At 30.7% G+C, this 24,768-nt stretch overlaps 1 protein-coding gene across 2 annotated transcripts; it reads right to left on the bottom strand.

Annotated features, from left to right (window-relative positions):
- Positions 1 to 1,647: 1,647 nt before the first annotated feature.
- On the bottom strand, positions 1,648 to 21,493 carry LOC121124453 (uncharacterized). 2 transcript variants are annotated; one of them, XM_040719607.2, is made up of 6 exons: positions 20,964 to 21,493; positions 20,801 to 20,896; positions 17,990 to 18,316; positions 3,707 to 3,890; positions 2,116 to 2,422; positions 1,648 to 2,040 (listed from the first exon to the last, which is right to left on the bottom strand). In XM_040719607.2, the coding sequence occupies exons 1-5, from the start codon at positions 21,400 to 21,402 to the stop codon at positions 2,131 to 2,133; spliced, it is 1,338 nt and encodes a 445-aa protein (XP_040575541.1). In that variant the 5' UTR covers positions 21,403 to 21,493; the 3' UTR covers positions 1,648 to 2,040; positions 2,116 to 2,130. The 2 variants fall into 2 exon arrangements, with proteins under 2 accessions (XP_040575541.1, XP_040575540.1); XM_040719606.2 differs by having other exon boundaries at positions 1,648 to 2,012; positions 2,188 to 2,422.
- Positions 21,494 to 24,768: the final 3,275 nt, after the last annotated feature.

Raw genomic sequence — 24,768 nt, 5'->3', positions numbered from 1 at the left:
CGGGAGAAACCCCACCCCCCTCCCTCGAAACCTTTGTAATCAGAATACATTGCCAACCATGCTGTTGGTTTGATTTTACAACTCGAATTTTGGTTATATTTTAATTTTGTAGATACAAATTATTTATTATAATGGAAAAAATAAGATTCATTGCATAAGTATCCGATTTTTCCTTTGCTATCCTACCTTTCTTTTCCCAAATTATTAAAAAAAATGGATTATTATGGATTTCAGTACATATTACTTTGATTTAATTCAAATATCACTGTTCATCAATGGCTTCAAGTAGTAAAAATATCAATATTGAGCCTCCAAAATAGCACCTCCTTCAATAATGACGCAGGAAAGAATTTTTTTTTTTTTTAAATCCAAAAATCCAAATTTTAAAATCCATAGCTGTTCAAAAAAATTTGAAAATTTACTCATGTTTACAAAAAATTTAATATTTTTGTAAGAAAAATTTCCAAAATTAAATTGCCAATATTAGTTTTTTTCGAATAAAAATCAAAAATACACAGCTTTATAAAAAAAATTAATTTTTTGGAAAATAAAACAAAAAATCACAGTTTTTCACAAAAAAATAATTTGTTTAGAACAACAATACCAAAAACCTTGACTTTTCATAAAAAAATTTAATTTTACATCTTTTTTAGCGTAAAATTTTTTCTACTTGACAAAAAAAAATTAGTAACAAGAAAAAATTCTTAATTTGGGGGGGCTATACCTCTTCCAGCCTACCCCTACAAACAACCCCTCTTCTAAGTAATCACAATTGCATTTCATATCAAAAATCAACATAATAATTTGATTTTTGTGCATTATAAGCAAGTCTTATTTGCATTTTAAATCTAATTACCTTACTTTTCTATTAATAAATTGTTTTGATAAATTCTACAGAGGGCTTGCATATGGTTGTAAGACTCGTTGCCGAAAATCTTATTGCTATGATCTTCTTTATTGAATTTCCGAACACTTTTCCGAACAGAGACTTTGCCAAAAAATATATCAATAGATTTGATGATATTTCATGCTGCAACAATACTTTGTAATAAGGATTCCAATTCATATTACAATTATTATTCATTTCATACAAGTTGTTGTTCCTTACAAAAGATTTAGAAAACAAATGAACAAATGGTTGTGAGACAATTGGACAATTTGGGACATTTGGCAGATAAATAATATTTATTATATATCTACTGTTGTAGTACTTTAGTAAATTATATTAAAAACAAACACGACAGCAACTGTAATACTATGATGTTTATTGATACTTCATTAGTGCAACCCAATCTGACCAATTAAAGGAACATAAAAAAAATCAACACAATCTCCTTTCCGTATAAAGCAAGGGCATATAAGTTGTAATTTATCCGCTGTCGATCTTAATTTCATTCTGAGTTCAAAAATGATTATAACAGCTTTTGAATATAAAAATAAATAACTGTTCCTATTCCCAACTAGAAAAAAACGATCCACATTCTGGGACATATTATGTACCCATATAAAAAAATAGTTAAACAAAAAGATTGTGATTTTTTCTGGATAGAAAAAAAAATACATTAGAAATAAATAAATAATTCAGCTATTCTATCTAGTCAATATTATTTACCAGATATGGAAAAACTTAAAACCAATCAAATATTGTTTTTGTTTTTTTCAGAGAAAATATATTATAAGCATCAAATTGAAAAAGATAACATTTATTAAAAGAATATATATGATAATTTGTTAATTAATCAGTAAGCTAGCTTTGTTTGTATATCATTTATTTATGTAGATTCGATTCAAAATCAAAAAATATTAAAATATACATAACTAAATTGAGAATAACATTAAGTATCTCTATATTCGAATCTATATCCATATCCAACGGAGTGGGTCATTAATTCTTCACCATCCATCGAATCAAAATTCATTTCTTCATCATTATCCTGATACAAAGGAATAACTTCTGCATCTTTCTTAGAGTTGTTAGTGCTATTTTTCATAATACTACTGATGGTCATGCCCTACGTTTTAAAGAAATGAAATAAGATGCTTAAAACAAAAGAAAAAATAGAGAGAGGGGGATTTTTTTATTATTTATAAAAAAGTACAGAAATCCAAGATTACTTATGTCTATATCGATTAAAAATATATTATAAAATATCCATCTGTTTCCTCATCATAGCTCTGATGACTTACCAGAGCATTTTCCTCTGGCCTTTTAGGCTGCAAATTGCTGCTTGATGCTGTTGTTGCTTCACTCTCAATCACCACTCTTTTCTTGACTTCAGGCTCAGGCTTGAATATTTCAACTTTGGGTGTTTCCTTATGAAGGTTGTTATTGTTGTTGAGGGAAGAGACGTTGAGAGTCAAGGACTTGCCATTGTTATTAGTATTCGCTCCAGATTTGTTGAGAATATCGTTTGTGGTCTCTCTAAAAGTATGAAATGAATTATATAAAAAATGAGATCATCAAGAAGGCTTTATTTGATACTCAATTCCTGATTGAGTAAAAATAGATAAGTGTACGCAAATCTATACAAAAAAAGTGGCAAAACAAAGGCAACATGATCCATCTATGCCTGAAAACTTTGTCCCTTAGTATACTTGAATATTAAACTACAACTACAGATGGGCAAGACGTAGAGAAAATTGTAAAAGGAAAAACAGTTGATCAGGCTTGTCAGCGGGGAGTGGGTTGGAGGGAATGGAAGATTTTTTTTCTGATTTATTACAAAAATTTATTAATTTTTCAAAAAAAAATTCCAAAAAATTTAATTTTTCAAATTTTTTCCCCAAAAAAATACATAAATGAATGTAAATAGCTATGGATTGGTAAAAAATTTTCACGAAAAATATAATATTTAAAAATTTTTTCCAAAGAAAAATTAATTTATATGAACAACTGTGAATTTTGGATTTTTTTTTTTTCAAAAAATAAAACTTTTCGCTAAAAACTATAATATTTTGTAAATAACTTTAAAGTTTTTTTTTGTTTTTTTTTTAAATTTATATTTGATATTTTTTTCCAAAAAGTTTAATTTTTCAAAAATTTCAACCCCCCTAAAAAAAAAAAAAAAAAAATAATAATAATAATAATGTAATCCTGTGTAGACCCCCTTTGTTGGTGCTATCGTTCTTCTACTTTTTTTCATTTTCTTATAGACCGTTGTACTTTAAACATATCTCCGATTTTTTTTTTCAATGTATAAATGTCAACATGTTTAATTATAGTTAGGAAATATATATTTCCTGCACTAATGATATTTGAAAAGAAAAAGGTCCTCCTCTTTTTATCGTTTATTCATTTTATTCCCCAAACATCATATAATATACAGTGATGTTAATAAAGGTCTTATTTCAGTAGTAGCATAAGTAAATCTCCTGCCTTCTCCTTACACTCTACAAAATGCTCATTCCTATCTATAACTATCCATGCAATATTAATTAGCTCTTGTGACTTAATTAACAAGGTGAATTCGGCAAAGGGAAAAAAATGTTGCATAGGTCATGACGGAAAATGATACAATAACGTCATCTGTGGTATCAAAAAGTGAAATCTTGTAATAGGGGGATTTCACGTAGACAAGGATCTACTCAACCTGCCAGGTGCATTTCCTCACTTGGTGTTTATTTTTTAGGAATTATTCAAAACCACTCAGTCAATCCCTGTTAAATCAAATAAGAGAAGTAATAATTTATATTAAAATACCATCACCTCTCCACCACATTATTCTTCTTTGCTCGAATGACATCTTTTCGTTTGAGAACATCACCATTGTAGCGAACCATGTTATTTTTCCTTAAGCTTGTTTTGTGATTCACAGAGCATAAAGTGGTTAGACATGTGACAAATATCCCCACTACCCCGAATAAACTATTGCTCATGTACGGAAAGAAACCTGAAAGAAATTTAATAAAATACTATCTAAGGACTCTAAATGAATTTATAGATATTAGCAAACAGGGTACATATTAGATATAGGGTAGATATTATCTTCCCATATACATAAATATTAATAGGTACTAACATTTGCCTAATTTTCTTGGATATCGATAAAACACTAACTTAGAATTTAAATTATTATGATAAAATATGTTATACATTTACTTAGTTATAGTTTTAATAATATTAACAAAAAATGGTATTTTTTCAATAATATTTTCACGTGACGTCAGCATTATTGATGGATGCCATATTTATTTCATAACAACGAAAGCCTTTTTTTCATTATATTTTCGTATTAATGAAAATAGCAAACTATTGGATGTCAAAATGGGACCACCAAATAGGAGGACTTAAGCCTGACCGTCTATAAAATTTTTATTCTCAATTGCCTTGTATGTGGCATAATGACCTCTTCATGAGAAATATAATTCAACTTCAATCCTATTGAAAAATATTTACAATGGAGGACTTATTACTTTTGACATTGTAATGATAAGTATGATAGGCACTAGTCTCCACACACTTTCATATACAGAAGTCATGTGGATTCAGATTTTGGGCTGATAATACAGGTAGTACTACATACCGAAAATAGCTATTTAATTAATAAAGGGTTTCTACTTGACTGACAGGAATTTGAATAACAAAATAGCATTTGCAAGTCCAAAATAAAACCGAATGAATCAAATAATCGTAAAATATTTTTTATAAATTTAAAATATTTTCTTCAGTAAAACAACTTATAATTAGCTCGTATGACACACACTTAGTAATTTATTTATTTTTATAAAGATTCCAGATTTTTGAGAGAGCAATATTCCAATATGCCAACAAGCACTTTAGGAGCTTAGGAGAAGATTCCTGAGTTAATAAGTTTGGAAAATTCAACTACATTCAAATATTCCAATAAAATCTACAAAAATTATAAAGTCACTTACATTTTTAAGCAATAGCAGAATAGAATATGCATTGCAGACAAAACTATCAAGAAAAGAGAGGTACATTATCCTGCAAGTCTAGAATAACCTTCCAGTTGTCACAAAAAGGACTCACAAGTAATAAATAAATTGCTAATCAAGGGCGAGGCTTAAAGTGTCCAAGTTATATATTATTCTATATAGACCATGCATTTCTCCATTATATGCATCAAGGAAACTTACCAATGAAATAGTTTTCTTAGAGTAAAGACGAAGCAGAATTGACTTAAGGAGGAAAATACTCCAGAACTTTAACTACAGACTATTGGATGGAGGATAAGAACGAGCTAAGTTCCTTACTTGATCATTTAGTTGATTATTCTATCGTTTTATGGAACTCCATAGTTTTTATATGTAGAAGTATGCCATTATCTTGTAAAAGATCTGGAAGAATTTATGTATTCTCGACCATAGAGGCAATGATTCACGAGGTCGCGGAGTCACTACCATAGACCATTATGGGAAGCACATTTGAACAATGTAGGATTCTTCCATTAAATAAAATGATATCCACCGAGTGAGGCACAAAAATAAGAGGAGAGATCCCTTTGTCATGAAGTTGTCAGTTGAAGAGAGGATCAGAAGACGTATGGATATCCAAATGAATAAAATATGATTTCCTAGGAACGGAAAGGATGGGCGGACGCAAATGAATATATCCAAATCCTTCGTACGAAAGGTCCATCCAAATCACTATAATTTCCCACGCAGTTCACAACTTTTTTATCCTCCTTCGTCTGTTAGTATTTAATATTTATATATAATTAACACTTAGCACTGAGGTTGGGTCGGTTGTGAAGTCATTAAAAAAGTTGTCATCTAACGTCAACCAGACTGTGGTGCAACTTTGCTCGTTTCTGCTGTTGTAAGGTAGTCAACATTTGGATTTGGCACTTTAACACAAATCTATCTTTACAAAGTCCCTGATAGTCTCTTCAGCGATGTTATTGTCTCTTAAGGAGAAAAGGAACTCCTGTCCTTAAGAATAAGTGAGGTGTGTGTTCAAGTGAAGAACCACATCATGCAGTGTGGGTTTAGTCCCCAAGAGTTCCGGTTTAAAACTGTTTCTACTCTCCTGTTCACCTCATTCCTTGGTGAATGTGTACAGGTTGAGAAGTGTATGATTTATAAAAAAAAAAAAAAAAAAAAAAAAGCAACCCGTGTAATTAACATGAGCAATTCGAATTTGCCTAATCAACATTAACAACACTACCAGGAGGAAAAAAAAAACTAGAAACAAGAGTACTAAACCTACAACTTCATCTTTCCTCGATCTTTTGAGAGGCTGAATGTTAGATTTATGGAAAATACCGAAGACCATTTTCCTTCCTTTTTGATTGCCTTGTCTGCTAGATAAATTTTTGTCTTTGTGAGTTAACGTGGTGGGGTATTAGTATTATTTATATTTTATTGTTTTAATAATATTAAGTTCTAAGTAAGTATACACTTGAAGTAATTGAAATTAAGGAATCTATTAAAGCATTCTAATTATTTCGATGACGAAGACAGTTTCCAAGCTGATTATTGTTGTCTTTCATACATTGTTATTTATTAAATAACTATTCAAATACAATGAATATTAAAAAAATAAAAAAACAATTCTTTTATAACATCGTTGTATAAAATCTGTTCCATTGAATAATTACATTTGAAACTTTTTATATATTAGGTCAATTTTGGTGGAACAGCAGGCAAAGTAAAACTATACACCTCACTGCCATATGGACTCTTCCCAAATGCCTATATCGTTTGTTGTTGAGTATTTAGATCAATGTTTGGTGGAGTATAGGCCAAAGAGGTAAAGTAGAACTAGAAAACCATACATGACGAAATTCACAAAAAATCCACGTAATTTTCGTAATAAAGAGAAATCAATTATTCTTCCAATAAATGGCTTTTGTAATGTATATCACACATTGTATTAGTTTGATCGGCTTACGCTGGAGGTGTTAAAACGATTTTTGTGGCAGTTTTGTAATTGTTTGACTCAGTTTTTTTTCAAGCGGTCGTCAAAGATTGACACATGCAAAGAGAAAATTTGCCATATTTTATAGTTTGTCTTGATTAGCAAGAAGATAAACATTTTTAGAAAACTATTATGGATATATTTTGACTACACCTTATATAAAAAATATTTTCTATGTCACTAGTTTTCTGAAAAATAATGACTTAAAAAAAAAAATTGTGGATATATAGAATTCATTAAAAAGATTAGAGCTTTTAATTTGCAGTAGTAAAACGTTGGCTGTATATCTTGGATTGCAATTGTTTAAAAGATGAGTCTGTAAAATCTAATTTTATTTTGTCTCTCGAAAACATCATTTGTAGACAACTTGTTCATTTCATTTTATTTTTTTGATATTGGAGTGTGAAATGTAAATATTGAAATCTTTTGTATCCAAAACTACATAATAATCATATAAAGTTTATATAGGAATTTCACTCTCCAATTTTATTTCTCACAAGATTATAATATCAGAAGTTTAATGAAGGCTTAACTCAGCACTTCTTCACCATTTGAGTTTTTGCTTTATTTTATACAGACATATCATTAATCATAGTTTCAGCATTAAAAAGTAAAAGTTATCTTAATTAAAATGGGAATATGATGTTTTTAACAAAATATAAGTGACACATTATCAATTCTTCTCTTTATAAAACACCTGACTCTCAATCAATCATACAAATAGAAAATATATCTCTTCAGTACGGAACTTTACAAATTATTCGCACAACCTCTCCGAGGGAAATTGACTTATTTTTAAGAATAATAATGTTTTTTTATAATTATGTGCATAGAGATAAAATACATAGAGTTACGATACTGAATAAAATCAAAGGAAATTCTTTGACGTCATTACAGTAGACGAGACAAAAAAAGATAACAAGTTAATAATAGTATCAATTCATTCCTGGCAATTGATTGAGCAATGTTGTTGTGAAATTATCTGTTTAAAGACGAATAAATGGCAACTTTTACAATGTGTTCATGTATGATGCAGCTCTTATAACCATTGCAATTTGTACACAGTTGATATATATGATGAGGGATCAACAAGACATTATATACCTGTCCTTTTGGAAACGGAGTCTAAGTATTGTATAATTTAAAGGTACTTTAATTTCTTTGGTATAACTTAGTTAAGGTTAGTTAATTCACATAAGTGCTGACGAACAATTTAGTTGAATTATCTTCTATCTTTTTTTTATTATCCTTATGTTGTAACAAAAGTCCAATAATAATGATAAAGAAGGGAGAAAGTATATGTTGTGAATGAGTGCGTAAGTACTTCCGTGAACCACCCTGAATTCGGTGATTTAACAAAAGAACGAATTGACTTATCAATTCAAACGAGGAAATCGACAATTCAATGGGTTATTTTTGTGTTGGCGATGTAAGGCTGTGATATATTATGAATGAACAGCAGGTACGTGGTCATTCTTGATCCACATGACTCTTTTTTAATTTAATTCACCCCTAATCCCCCCCCCCACGCCCTACTTGGATTTATGCGGGTTTTTTCTTCACACTACCAAACTACGTATTTGTTTTTTTGTTATTTGGGCATTTTTGACGTTTTTTTATAAGACAATAAAGTGTCATTTTGCAATATTTATATTTTATTATTTTTTTTAAGGCTTTTTCGAAATATTACAATATTTTTGTAATTTATAAAATGATCTTTTATTATGGTAAAGTCATCATGGGCGTCTGTAGGATTTGGAGGAATGCAAAGAGAGCCGTGACTATGAACTTTAATTAGGGAGGGGTTTAGCAAAATTTAGGCAAAATGTTTGTGTTATTCTTATAAATGCCAAATTTGACAAATATTTTTTGTCTTTTTAAATTACAGTCTAAATTTGAACAAATTGTAAAAGAAAAAGAAGAATATTTTCAGTAGTTGACTCTTTTATGATTTAAAGAAGATGACTTTTCGTATTATGAACTGAAAAAGATATAAAATAATAATTTTTATATTGATTTGTATGGATCAAGGGCTTTCATTTGGAGTTCCGGTTATTTCATACTCTATCATTGATATATATTTTGATAAAATTATCAATTCAATGAACGATAATAGTTAATCACTATTTTCTCAATAATAATTTACAGTTGGCCACAAAAAAAAAAAAAAATATAGAAGACTAGTTACTATATGTTTTATTCAATTCTTCCTTTCCCTTTTGACAATCTAGGTTCAAAGTGGATAAAAAACTAGCCATGCCTACATTTTTTTTTTTTTTTTTTTTGCATCCCGGAACCACGTATTTTTTCTTTATAACCCCCCTCCCCTCAAAAAAAATAAAATCGCTGCCTTTTTGATGTTTTTGTTCGAAGAAAATTGAGCATATTTTTTACTATTAATTAACAAATGGCATTTTTTTTATATATTTATTTAATTTGAAGTTGAACTTTTGGGTCCATAAACAGCACAGTTTTTTTTGGCTAGGCGGCCACCTTGCTTTTTCACCTTGGTCGTAGTGATACTGAAGAACGTATCGAATTTTCTATTTTTTACTTCCCCTTTGGAGCGCTGTTACACACAACTGGTTTCACCAAACACAAAACTCTGAAGATTAACTTAACCTTTAAGCATACTTTTAGGTTTTATATGCAATGTATTAATCGTGAGATATAGCTCACTAAAGACATCTAGCGAAAAACGCTCAGAGTTTTTTACTTAACCTAATAGTAAAAAAGATTCAACCGATCAATAAAAAAGACTAAAGGGCGGGAGGAGAAGGTCTGATAAGGAAATCAGTCTTAGAACCTATCCAATACCGGAGAATGATTATAATTATTAATTATGCTCGCAACAGAATGGAGTAAAAATTTATTAAAATGAGAAAAGAGAAAATCAAATTGAATATACATATGTACTACTAGAGTACTTTTTTTTACTGTGTATTACATCTAACATATTATGTACATGTAATCTGCTACTCTATTTGTGAGCTACCGTTAAAAAAATTAATAAAAGACGTATTATTATTATATTACCGCTACAATACAATAAATGTTTTATTTTGTTAGTAACTGTAATACATAAATGTGTATATATAATATACTCGTATAAATATCTACACTTTCTCAACCACAGTACTCAGGTCCATGTAAGTAGTGAAAAATTATGCACCATCGGTTTAGCTATGTATATACATTTTTTTTTTTTTTGTTAAAAAAAGATTTTTATATTCAAATATCATACTTTGACAAAAGAAACTATATAGTTTTGGCCATGGGCGCTAGAATCCATTAGTAATTGGGCGGTAGTTTTATAAAAGTAACATAACTTAATTGATGACACTCTAGGTCAGGAGTTGGGAACCTTTTTGGTCGAGGCTGTCATTAAGCCCATCTACTTTAAAATATCATTATGTGAGAAGCATACATTGTTTGACACAAAAAGAAAGTAAATGTGTTCATTTTATATCGACCAACACTTTTAGAGAACAACAAGTCTCCGAATTCTAAGAAATAAAGTGAATAAGATAATTGCCGCGTTCACTGTTCATTTACTCAATTGGAAATCAGAACTATTACTAAAGATGGGCTGTTTGGTCAAATAAATTACTGTTTTTAGATTAGAAAAGAAAAACTTTTGTTGGATTTTCCTTTTTTTCTTATTTATTTATTCTTTCTCGAATTATTGTCATCTCAAATAATCTATTTTTTTGCCGAGTATCCTTGAGTTTGTACAATAAAATTAGTGAAATTCCGGGAAAAAAATCTCCCTACACCTGGATTGAAATTAATGGAGGCTGTGAAATGAAGCTACCTACCGCGAATATGCCGATGTATGTACCCTTACACCCCCCTCCCACCCTCATTCAGAGTAAAACAACACTTAATGTCCTCGTCCCACATCAACAATATGAATGCATACGAACAACATTTGACTCATGATGATTCTGACAACTTTAACATCTGAAAAATGGTCTGAAATGGCGTGGAAATAGTTTCTCTAACAGTTTCTTCAGGCTAAGAATTGGGTATGTTCTATTGATTCCAACATGTTGTAGTTCAATTTATTTGAGATAAGTATAAGTCGTGATAAATACTGAACATATTAATTTACTTATTCTTTGTCTTAACTTTACAAACTACTTAGATGACGAAGAATGTAATTTCATGTATTATAGGAATAAGATGGATTTTATTTCAACTCATAATTACTATATTTTTATCTCTATAAAAATGTCTCATTATTTTTGTATATTTATAATTTACATTTGTCCCTAATAATTCGTTGAATCCATTTGTAATATTTAGTGTTAATAACTTCCATTTCGTATTGTTTGTCATTATTAATTTATTTCACTTTCTGTGTATAGCTACTATTAAAATTTCTAATTAATATTTTTCGTTATAATTAATCGTTTCTTAGTTATGTTTTTTATTTTACTCATACTTCTTTAACTTAATATCACAAATGTACGTTATAGTACTTTAATTTATAAATTTACTAGTGATTTACTGCTACGAGTTAAGAGATAATCATAAGTTTTTGTTTACTCATTGTATGACATATCATATTAGCAACTTTTATGAATATTTGTTAATTAATCTATGATATAGAAATTTGGAAGTTTTTTCATGATTTTCAGGACGTAAATCAGGTATTCCTGAATTTGAAAATTTCAACTACTTTCTATATTCGCTTTTCTAGTGTAATATGAAATATAGAAGATTCTCACTTTTATACCAGCATCATGTGAAATTCTATCCTCCAAAACCGTAATTTTAATCAATAGTCTCGTCCTCGCTTTTTACGGGCACTCGCTCGATGCCATTTCAAACTATAACCAAGGGCGTCTGCAGGATTAGACATTGGGGGGCTTTTGGAATTTTAATTTAAAATTTTGGTTCTTCCGCAACATTTGCTCGAACCACCTGAATTTAGTACACGATTCCGTAAAAAAAAAAATTTTTTTTGTCATAAAAAAAAAATCAATGTTTTAGGTGGGGGCTACAGCCCCTCCCACCCCCTGATAACGTTGTGCCACACTAAACATAGCAGCTATCAACAGAGTTGCTACAGTATTTTTAACATAATCATTTTTTTTAAAGATTTGTCTGCTAGCCAGATGCAGTCATCAAAAGAGCCACAGATGGATCCCAAGCCATAGGTTCCCCACTCCTACTCTAATCCATGTGCACATTTGGGTGTTGGTATATTTAGGTAACCAATTCTTTTATTTTTCGTCATGACCTGTAGGTTATAACAACAAAATCTAGCGATTTTGATCTATTTTCTTTAAATTTAGATAAAATAGTCATTTTGTAAGATTTATTCAAAAAACAAAAACTTAGCACCAGATTCAATAATTGAGAATATATGTCACTCCATTTAACCTCCATTGACCTAAATTATGTCCTCGATTAGTGTCCTGAACTGTGTGTGGGCCCTGAAAACCGATTTAAATAAATACATTCTAAGAAAATAATGTCGATCAGACTTCTTGGGGGTGTGAGGACATCTGTTGAAGTTTGTTTTAGACAAAATAATCAATCAGATTCAGCCCAGTGGAACTCAGAAGGTAACTTGTATTCGACTTCAAATCGTAACAGTGCTCCTGGAGCCAATCTGGATTCGTTTTGCAGGTGTGACCGTGAGGAGCAATTCTACAATCCTTCTTTTGTCGACGATCCTTATCATCTTTGAGACCTCAGCATTGCTAATATCTAGACCCGATCGTTGTTCAAGAATGTAATCACGATAGCATATCTACATTTGCCTCTGAAAATGGAATAGGCATGAAATTTTCTATTGTTGACTCCATGGCCGTGTTTTGGCTACTAAGTGTAACTTTATATATATATTGTATCACAAACAAAGTATTGCACAATTTCGTCGTCATATATGTAAGAAAAATTCGGATATATAAAGCTCCGGGTTTTGTTGTTACAGCCTGTATATATTCAAAATTTTCAGAGGAATATCCGTGACTGGGGCAGTGCCACAAGGGGATGTGTGTTAAAATGGTATATATATATATATTTTTTTTTTCATAAAAATGAACTTTTACAAATGAATAAAATATCACTCTCTAAAAAAACTGGCATTAAACTAAATATTTACATAGTCAAGTAAAAGGGAACTGACAAAGGCTTGATCTAGAACAAACGTCATTCCATTAAATATGAATCGCATTATATAGTTTTAAGAAAAATGAAATAGCCCAATTCAGAAAGAAAGTAAATATCAGCCGGAAATTTGAAAATTATAAATTAAAAATCCTAGTAACGGCCCTGTATAAACAACCCTAGTTTAAATATCGTTACTGCAATTCTGCTATAACCACACCACTTTACATTGTAACTTTATTTTTCTATGGGCCCTTGCCATTCTTGTTTTAGGGGGGTATATGGCATTGAGTATTACTAAAACTGTTTTGAGTTTATCTTAGTTACATTTTCTCAAAAAAACAAAAAAAAACTAGAAAGAGACAAAGTACCAAACTTTTATTACAATATAACTCGGGTAAAACATTTATTTCCGTTGGTTTTTGGTCTGGAAATCCTATACTGGTCTGAGATTGTTTTAATTTTTATTCTATAGAACAATTCCGTCTAAAACAAAATTCGATCTTGAAAGATTCTATAGATGAATTGGTGATGACGGCATGTGGTTTTCCAAAGAGTAAACATCAACCTATAATAACATTATTCAAAGTTAAATTTACTACATAAATCATATTTGTACAACTCATAAATCGGCTTATACGATTTGAAAACGATTAAATTTTTCTCTACCATTTGAAAACTAATAAGTTTTGGTGCGGTCGGAAACTTTTAATATGGCCATCGTATACTTAAAGATTAGATATTATTAGCGTTGTGAATTTGTCTTTCTTTTGTATATTCTGCCTGGATTGTCACAATACAGAATCCAATTATAGTCTGCCATAATACTTTTATTGCAAATTCGTTGGTAGAGATTCTCCATTCTAGAAATATCATAGTGAAATCCCTCTCCTTGTTCGTTACTCACTGCACCAAGGTGTTCGGGGAATAAATCGATATAGTAATATGAGAAGTACATTTTCAACGGCATTCATCACTCACATTCTTACGAACGTTTCCAGCAAGTTATTCACTCCATTTTTATATGCTGGCGACTTGTTGTTTCCACAGTAATTTTCACATATACATTTAAAAGCCTGCCAAATCTTCCATTCCCGTGAACGTAAGGTTTTTTAAATTCCGTCTCATTCAAAACTTTTTTATTTCTGGTCAAACAAAAATTCCCTCCATCCATTTTGTTGCACTAACCTTCGGAAATTTTATCCGAAGGTATTGGAACCTTTCAGTATTGACTTTATCCTTTGTTTTTACAAAATTTATCATTAAACTAATTTTATTATTGAGAGGTGGTAGAAAGATTTTTGGAGATACACTAAAGAGACAGACTGAACACTTCTTGTCCCTGAGACAAATGTAGACTAAGATGTCACTCACTACTAGTGTAATGTTCCGTAGTGGTACGACTGCCCCATAGACATTGGAAACAACACATTTTTGTGAATCCTGATTCCATACCCATAAGAATTCTTATAACTTTAATGTCCAAATGATAGATGTCATATTTCATTGTTTTTAGAAGTATTTCCATATTGTCATATGTCTCTTTTAAAGGGACAGAATGAGAAATGGGAATAGATTGTATTTTATCACCATTATAGAGAAGGACAACTTTCAGATTTTTCAATGACAAATTAACAAAGAGGCGTCAGTCAGATGTCCCATAAGTCTGAGACATGGCTATGGACAAACCATTGATGTCATGTGAGTAACCAAAAGGACCGTCAACTGAACAAAATGCAGTTAAATCAAAATTCCGCCTTTGGTAATAACTAACATGAACATTGTGTTCTAGAGAATTGTTTTTTCTTTATTTATTTAGTCTTGAAGTAAGAAGTTCTCATTTTTCTTCAAACAGGTACAAATCTCAAACAAGATCATTCAATTGTTCTTGGCTGAAAGCATAGTCCCTTTAATGATACCTTCGTAAATGTAATCTGTATCTGTAGATGGTCGTGAAACGCAAGTTGCACATTCAGGACTTTCCACATCATCTACAATAGAGTCGAGCCGGGCATCTTGAGATTGGAATGGGTAATTAATGATATCTTTTTTAATGGTGTACGTGCTAACTCCATGTTTTTAAATTCAATCAGGTATTTGTTCTTGGTAAAAAAATCATTAAGTTCACACTACATAAATAAAAGTCGTCATGATTGTTTTTTTTTTTTTTTGCTCCCTACATATCATTGGAATAACAAATTACATTGAAAATTAATTTTTGTGAAGCCAATCCCGTGATCCATTTGAACAACTCGAAAATATATGTTGTGGCGCCCATGCTTTACCTTGGTCGCCTAAATTAAAACCAGAATGTTGCTTGTATATTTTCTTTGTATCGAATGCAATATTTTACCACTGAGTTTAAGTTGTGAAATGACCGTGTTCGTAAAAGTCTGGATGGTTTTTACAATGTCGAGGCATATTGACTGACATATGTTCAATGACGAAAAAATTATATATATAAGAAGTTTTAACGATTCCAAATCTCCTTATGTTTTTCGTTAAGCTCTAATACTAGTATAACCTGGCTCAAATATTGACTAAATATAACTATTAGTTGCCTATAGTTATTAATTAAATCTATATTTATAGTCTCTGCACTCAAAATTATTCAAATATATTATTGTAAAATTCTGTATTGGAGCAAAACTCAATAGGATTTTATACGATAATTATCATTGAATGCATTATAAAGTTATGAAAAATCCAAGCTCAAAGCTAAGTTCACAATATCACAAGAAAATGAATCCATCAAGTATTTTGATTTTTTTGACAGAAATTCGAGTTCCTCTTTGTTTTTACAATTTGAGATCTTATCAGGTCTTAACGGGATTGACGGTACCCCCGTGGCTATTCTTGTACATTAAGCAATCTCTATATCTTAGCATTTGATCACCAAAAAAAGAAAAATTGTTGGACTTCTTATGTACAACCCTCAATCCCCAAATTACATAAATTGTATGAATTGTCTATAATTCTTCATTTTAAAATACCTTATCTAATTATACGACAATAAAACCATAATTTGTTTATTGTGCTTTAGAAAAAACTTTTTTTTTTGTTCAGTAAAAATATTTGACTTGCAAAATGGTAATTTTTTAAAATAAAAAATGGGCTTGATATAACTTAAGCCTGTTTAAATTTAACACATAAGGACTTTTTATAAAAAAAAATCATACAGAAAATCTTGCAACTAAAATGGGTTGTCCATGGGGATACTTGACCAATCAATTTGTATACATGCATTTAATTTTTAAAGTGGTAACCTTCGAAAGTTTCGTAACCGTGATATCTCAATTCTGTGTTTCCATGGCACCCCCATGTGATTAGACAATCAAGTTATTATCTCAATTACTCTTTTTTATTTAAAGGTAAAGAATTGTTCATACCTTATTAATATTTAATTTGATTTCCACCAATCAACATTCCAAACACTAATCAGAAACAAAAGTAGAAGAAAATTTTTGATTTCAGAATTTGATTTACGTTTTTTTATTGGATTATACTATAACAAATATTAATTGTAACAGGAAATACAAAAAATAAATGTCAAGTCAATTATGATAATCCAGCTAACTTTTCTTCAAAAAACCTTTCTGGACCAGCGTTTCTCTAACTTTTTTCAGTCAAACGACCTTTCGTAAGTTCAAGGAATCCCAGTGTAAAATATCATTCAAAATTAACTGAATATTCTAAATGTAAATGGCATGTTTAGTTAGACATTTACAATGATCAACGGAGCGTAATACGAACTTTAAATAATAATAACTTCAATTTTTAAAAACACAGGAAACTTGCTTCACCACTCAAAGGATACAACAACACAAGAACCCAACAATAAGACTAGGAAAACTCAAAGGATATGCATGAAGTAAGCTGAGGCTCACATGTCAATCATGTCCAGTCCTTGTTGGGATTTTATTTCAAGAAAACGATCCATGATTATGTTACTTTATCCTTGTTCTTTACAAAATCAAATGTATTTTAGTAATTAAATGATAAAGAAAATGATGTGCATTGCAGTCACGATTACCCCAGTTTGCCATTGAAATGATACACTATTGAGAATTATTAAAGATACGGATTTTTACGGTTAATATTATATATTAAACTTATCAAATACAAATTTAATCCTTTGATATTTAAATATATTTATAACAGTTTGGGGAAAAAGTAATTTCGTATTTTTCTCTTTATTTCAATGCTTCATAAGAAGTGTTACAGCCATTTGATTTAAGCCAAAGAATGCCCTGTTCTGTTTGATAATTTGTTGCCAACGAAAATCCAACTTCATAATGCCCTTCTTGTAGAAGCCATTGTCCCTATTGGCAAAAAACTCAGACAATCAATTTTCACAAGCCTATATTGAGTCCAAATTCGTACCCCAAGCACGATGGGCATAAAGAGGAACATGCAGTAGTTACTTTGTAACGGATTTGGGCTGTAGGGTAGATGCATTAGAACTTTTCATCAGAGCTCACGGAGCTTCCGGGCGTCATCAAAGACGTGTGTGGCCTGGTGTTGTCTAGATAATGTCTCCTATTCACCAATGCTGGTCCCTTCTGTTCGATTGTGAGCTTCAACGGTCGAGTTGTTCACAGTACAGGGTAAAATTGAGTGGGGGGGGGGAATATGAAATTACTTATTAACCAAAATATATATATATAGTGTCTTTTTTTTATTATTTTTTTTTAATTAGATGTTCAAATACGAATTTATTCTTGTTTTTAAAACCTTTTCTTCACGACAATTTTGTTTCTAAAATATATTCTGGGGTTGCTATTTTTATTACAATTTTTTTAAATATCAAAAACATTACGATTTTTAAAATAATTATGTATGACCAGTGCGGGACCCCCAGTCAAGAGTCCCCTTAATATCGGCCTATCTACTTGCACGGAATTACTCACCTTATCCCATTCTACCTTCAACGCTTAGCATTGTGACTAATTTATTAATTATAATAGAAATATTAAATATTCTTACATCTAAATTCATCCGACGAATCATCTCCGATGCAGTCCTTTACTCCATTACACAATTGAGCAGGATCAATACATAAATACATTGTTTTATTACAAAGGATTCCATCCCCTTCACCACAAAATCGGGAAAGTTTACAAACTTTTCGCATTTGATGGGCACATTCACTTTTAATACCAGTTGAAAAAAGAGGGTCTGTTTCAGGAATTATTTTTTCTTCGTAGACATCATCGTAGTCACTCGTATTGTTTTTCATTGACTGTTTATTGATAAATAGCTCTTTATAAATGTGTATACAATCTTTGTCCTCTGGATATCGACATTTGGGTGCTAAACAAAATGAATAAAATATAACTAAATTATTAAATTATTCAGCCCAAAATGGACTAAATTAATAAATCAATTAAAATTTACTGATATACCTCTCATTTAGTTTTGAAAACTTTTAAATAGAATGTAATGTAAAACTATTAAACTTATTAAAATACTCGGTTATGAGTAAAATATGTTCTGTCATTATGAAAGAAACCGAAAATGAACGTGGTAATCATGAGAATTGATAATTGACTGGTTGATGGACTGGAGTGGGCTGGAGGTGCTTGAGCATTCCTTCTAAATCTGGAATTTTTTGTCGTTATCATTCAAAAATTATCGCCTTGTATGACAAATTTCAATGGCAAAACGGGGGAAAAAAATAGCATTTTTTTTCTAAAAAAATGTTAATGTTTATATGTTTAGTTGTACAAATTTCATTGTCTCCTCTAAAAAAATAAACACTCCTAAGCTTATATGTCACGATGTTTGTATTAAATCAGTTGCAAGCAAGCGAGAGAGGAAGATGGGAAATAAACGCAAATCCTACTCCGTATATAACAAGCGCATAAAGGCTGGAATTATTCCGATGTTCATCTTCATTTCTACTCCTTGCACAACAAGTACTTACACTTACAACTCCCGAGGAGCAGGCCTGCATTGTTACTCTCCGCCTTTTATGACCACACGCTCTTTTTATTACTTTATATTTAGATATTCTCTTCAAAAATTAAATAATAATGGTAACAGCTTCAGAAAAAAAAAAAAAAAAAAAAGATTTTTCAGATTCCCTACTAGAAGAAGCTGCTCTTTTATTCTAGGACATATTTTATACATCTCTAAGAGTACTATGTCATGAGCAAAGAGTGAAAGTGTAACAAATGAATTATCATAGATTTGACAAAAAATATTAAAGAATATTTGTCAATTATTCAATAATAATTATAGTAGATTAATAGAAGATAAATAAATCATTTTAGACGAAAAATTACTCCTCACATATTTTCTGAGTCTCATTTGACCATCCAATCCTTATTACCCCTACTTCATCTACATCATTTTGTAGATATACAGTAACACCTTGACATACGAGTTCATGGGTATAGCTGTAAATTAAAAGAATTTATTTAATAAAAAAATGCACTTGAAGCAGCTTTCGCGTTCCATCACAAACTCTCGAGTAGCTCATATCTAAAGAAACAAAAAGTGAAAATATTTAAACCAATTTTTGCTTAGAATTTGGCTTGTATCTTAAGGTATTACTGTAATTTGTTTAACATTGTGCACTGTTTCACCACAATGTATAATTTTTTTAAAGATGAAACAAAAATTTGAATTACAGGGAATGCATATTACACAATGCAACATCTTTTTCGACCAAGAGTTAAAACTAAGGATAATAACAATTGATAACTCGAATGAGCTCTCGTTGGAACGTAAAACCTCCACCAACAATCAAATTGAGGTTTGTATCTTGTTACATTGTCATCTTGACTCAAACCTCTTGAACTCTAAAAATTTAATCCCCTGTTACGGTAAACATATATGTATAATCTTCGTACTAAGTTTGATTAAAATTGATTTCTAAATTAGGCTGTAATCCTGATGGCTAACAAACATACCGATTAAAAAAATATAAAATATTTCAGAATTCAACTTTTTTGGGGGAGGTAATAAATATTCCAGAATTCGAAAGATAAATGATTCATTGAATCATTCTAAATAAAGTTCCAACAAAATGTGTTTAATTATACAAAAATCCAGTAAAATGAAGAGTTAAATTTAGAGGGTGATATTTTTTCAATTGATTTATATAATAGCTAAAACGATAAAATAAATCTGAAAATACAATTTCAAAATATTGACCGTCAAAAAAAGTTTGATTTTAATGATTTTTTCAGTTTTTTCATTTTTCTTTATTTTTGTACAATTAGAGACATTCTTTAGGAACTGTTTTCAAGATAACTTAATATATAATTTATTTTTTGTCTACTGGAAGGTTTTTACTTCTGTTTGTTTGTTGGTTACCAGAATTACAGAAAAAGTAACTAACCGATTTTAATTAAACTTGGTAAGAAAATTATATATGGTCACAGTAAAAGGCCATTAAATTGGGAAGTCAAGATTAAAACCAAAATGTAAAAATTGAAAATTGACCATCACTTTGGAAAAAATTGAGATGCATAACTCAATTTGATTTTAGGTGAAGATTTACGATTTGAATTTTCAACCATATTGTTATTCGGGAGAGAAATATGGCTTTGAATCGAAATTATACACAGAAATTTAGTTTTAAAAACAGGCTTTAAAGGTCATTTCTACTGGGGTTGAAGGTTTTAATGGTCATTTTCATGTTCTACTGTTTGAATATCAATATTTATTGTGGATTTTAGATGGCAAGTGTTTCAAGACCTAAATTTTGAACATAGTATTAGGGTTGTAGATATTATACCTGTTAAGTTGCGCTGATTTTTTTATATTGATATACTTATAGAAATTCACCTTTAGATGGGGGATCTTTGAATGTGATTATGATTTCCGTGGGATTTATATAAGACTCATTCTTTATAGCATCCTCAGATTCATCCGTCTCATCGTCTGGAAAACCAAAATTCAGAGTTAAAATTATAGCAACATTAACCTACTATATCAGAATGTTTCATACGTGATCCCATGTACTCATATATCAAATCAATGTTGGAGTGAAAGATGATGAGTTCCACCTTATCCGTTGTATCAAAGACAATAAGTTTTTTAGTTGGAAGGGAATTGCAGTAATGGGCCAATTTATTTCTCTCCCCCGAATCATCAATTGTAAAAATTTTAGTGGTGGATGAGACACAAGAGTCAACTTCCTCTGAGAGAGCATCAAATTGATCAAACGTCAAATGAAGTTGTTTTCCCCAAGTGGCATGGAAGATTAAGACGCAGTCCTTAAACTCACTCCGTATGTTGTTGATGGATCCCCGAAGTGGTTGATCTTTTTTTAAAAGATCATCGGGTTTGATATTGAAGAAACATCCCTTGGGATGAGATACAGTTGTGGTTCCTTGGGAAGCTTGTGAACCCAAGACCAAAAAGAGGTAAATAATGAAGAACAGCATCTACTGGGTTGAGTAGCTTCTGTTTTGGAATATACTTTATTTTGACAGAATAAAATACAACTAGAGGAAGAGAAGAAGATGAAGAAAGAGAAAAAAAGATGCTCTCTAGGAAATTTTTATTATATAAAAATGTGATAGAAAGCCTCTGCTTATACTAAGTAAAGACAGAGAGAGGCCCAAATCGTCGTCAACCATTTTGTTTGTAAAAGAAACCACAGATCTTTTAGTTGCCATCTCGAATAAAAAATCAATTCATAAACCATTAATATGAATATCTAATCTGCCCGTTATTATGGAGGGCAATGAAGGCACACATGATTATATTATAAGCAGGCTTGTGAATGGAATACGAAATTTACCAGTGTTCAGTGAAGAGGACGTTTATTGAACAGAATGATAATCTATATTGAAAATTAAAGACGGAACCCTAAAAATCGGATTTTAGCGCTTCGTTCCACTAATTATCGAGGCATTTACTCTTAAAATTGAAATCCCTTGTACGATCAGATCTTACACTAAATAAAAATAATTACTTTATTTTAAGGATACTTTCAGAATTCATCGTAAAATTATCGGTTGCAAAGAATCCAATCCCTATTTTTATGTTTTGAAAAATATACGATGAATTCATGAAATTTTATAGTCACTATTTTTTTTTAAATGAAATTAAACCATTTTGAAATATTCCTTTCATAAAAATTGAATTCAAAGATCATCACATAGCATTAGCATGATTTATGATTTATTTCATAGTTTTGAATCCCTAAACATGAGATAATAGAAGTCTATACATTAAAGAATGATTTATATAGTTGCCAACCCGTTCAAAATATATTTATTTAAATTGTGATTAATTACAATTAAGTTGACTATTACAAAAATGCAGTAAAAACATGAGATTTGGTTCTAAGATCTCAACTTTTACAAGAAATTCTGCAAGATATTTATTTTACTTTGTTGGGTCTAGTGTTTGACCTCCAAGCTCACCGAACATCCAACCCATGGACTTCTTTGTGAGGAGCATATTTGAGTGATACAGCAACAAATCCCCCTACAACACAAAATACGAGCTGATGCCCTGGATCCAGGAGTACTTCTGGAATCTTCCAAAGAAGACATTTTTTTCAAGACCTTCTCTCATTGCATAGGTCGAGTCGAGGACGTTATTGACGGAAAAGGCGATTATATTGAGGAAAAAACAATAATTAAATTTCATTCAGCCTTAATTAAGTTGAATAAATTATTTGGAGCTCAGATACAACTATGTCACCCTGGTGATGTAAATAAATCATTGGAAAACATTGCAATTGCACCTCAAAAATTCCATAAAATTGACTTATTGATTAAAGGTAATTAAACGTAGTATTTTCTTTATATATTATATATAGGAACAAAACCGAGACCGATAAGCAATACATTGTAGTCTCGGTTCGACTTTGTCGTTTCCGGTTCTAGCTGTTCACCAGAACCTTTTGAACCGCTAGACTGATAAGGGGACATCCCTCATTTTCAATGAGCAATTTTCATTAAAAAAGTCACCATTAAGAAATAGACCATCCCCTTATTTTTCAGTTGCAACAATTTACAAAACTACAACTTGTACACGACATCTACAATACGTACATTCAACCATCATGGTGATTGTATCATGCTCCTCAAGCGCAACCATTATTGGAAACTGCAATCGCAGGTGGATTTCTAATTTCTAGCTATGACAAAGAGAGGAGGAAATACGGAAGAAATCCAAAGGTAATGAATAATTATAATATATTACATTATACCTATGTAGACTGTCCGAATCAAGTTCATGGATGCCCCCCCTCTCCCCCCCCTGCTTGGCAACAATTATGTCTAATATACACAATGAATGAATATCTAATCATACTAGGGTGGAAATAAAGAACCACACCTCTGCCTGCTTATATGTCGCATCACGTGTGAAAATGAGGTGAGACTTTCCATCCCTCTTCCAGACGACACCACCACTACCACGCTTAGCAAAACATGGTTTATTGACATGAATACTATATACATAAATTATTTATGTACATGTATACCATCAGTAGTTTGAATGGTTGTAGCCACGGGAGGTTGTGGAATGATTTGGCTTACGGAAGAAATGAAATGTCAGTCGTCAAATTTGAAGAAGAAAACAAAATTCAAATCTTTTCCAAAGAAAAAGCCCTATGGACAGCTGTGAGTGGTTCTCAAACTAACAAAGTATTAGTATCTAAGGAAGTATCTGTTATGAAGCACTATTTATGTTATCTGTATATTACTTGACTCTTGGACAAACTAGGATGTCAGTTGTAAAGTTTGAGGAAGGAAAAAACAAATTCTAAATCCCTTTTCAAAGAAAAGTCCTAGTGATTGCTCTAAGTAGTTCTCAAACTAACTGACTACTAGGATCCATGGACAGGGAAGGGAAATTCTTTCGGATTAATCAGGGTAAATTGGTTCATTTACGATTCAATAGAGAAAGTTTGAGAGCCACTGGTATCGACTCCTTCTATTTTCTAATACTATTACGAATATGAAAAATAAATAGATGATGAAAAAGAAGAACGACGTCTTAACAGTTAGATTTCCCGTTTCTTTCTTTTTAGCCTCACTTAGAGTATATACTAAACACAGAGATTATATCATAGTATCTTCATACACACAATGTGTTTTTTTTCTTTTTTTTTTTTTTTTTTTCCTTCAAAGTTGCTGTTTCATACAGCGTTCTTCCTCTATTTCTCTTCAGTCCTCCTTAGTGGTTTCTCCTCTCTCTCTCTCTCTCTTTCGCCCTTTGCAATGCCTGACCTATATTCTCATAGTACATATATATCTTCCATAAGACGTCCACGCACCCAAGAAATATATAATGCATAGAAATACATATAAAACAAACTACAGACAAAGAAATAAAGTATAAATAAATAAAGCACAGATTTATTATATTTTTTGAATTTCTCTTTATTTCCTAAGGTAAAAGACAGACATATAATTTAAAGTATGTTTACATATAAATACTTATGTATGCAGTCCATGTGTTGATGATTCTGCCCAATCAAAAGTGGGATTTCTTGGGGCATTGTCGATATGTTAAGGAGTTATATTTCAAAACATAACAAATCACAGGACACTAATGCAACCCACGAAATTCCCAATTCCTCATAGGATATTATTATCATGTACTAATGTTCTCTACTTTATTTATTTAAAGGACCTGTTGGGTCGTATAATATGTTGTATAGGTAGGTTGAATCCACAGTGGCAGACGTTTTGGTATTATGTAAGGAAATAAACAACACTTTTATGTATGTATATATATGTAAGACAGTAAAATGATGCTCTGTTGCTGATGTAGTGTGTTCAAAATGA

This window comes from Lepeophtheirus salmonis, chromosome 9, assembly GCF_016086655.4.
Source record: "Lepeophtheirus salmonis chromosome 9, UVic_Lsal_1.4, whole genome shotgun sequence".
Classification (NCBI taxonomy): Eukaryota; Metazoa; Arthropoda; class Copepoda; order Siphonostomatoida; family Caligidae; genus Lepeophtheirus; species Lepeophtheirus salmonis.
The sequence above is the reverse complement of the archived record's forward strand: the minus strand, read 5'-3'. Positions and strand labels throughout refer to the sequence as shown.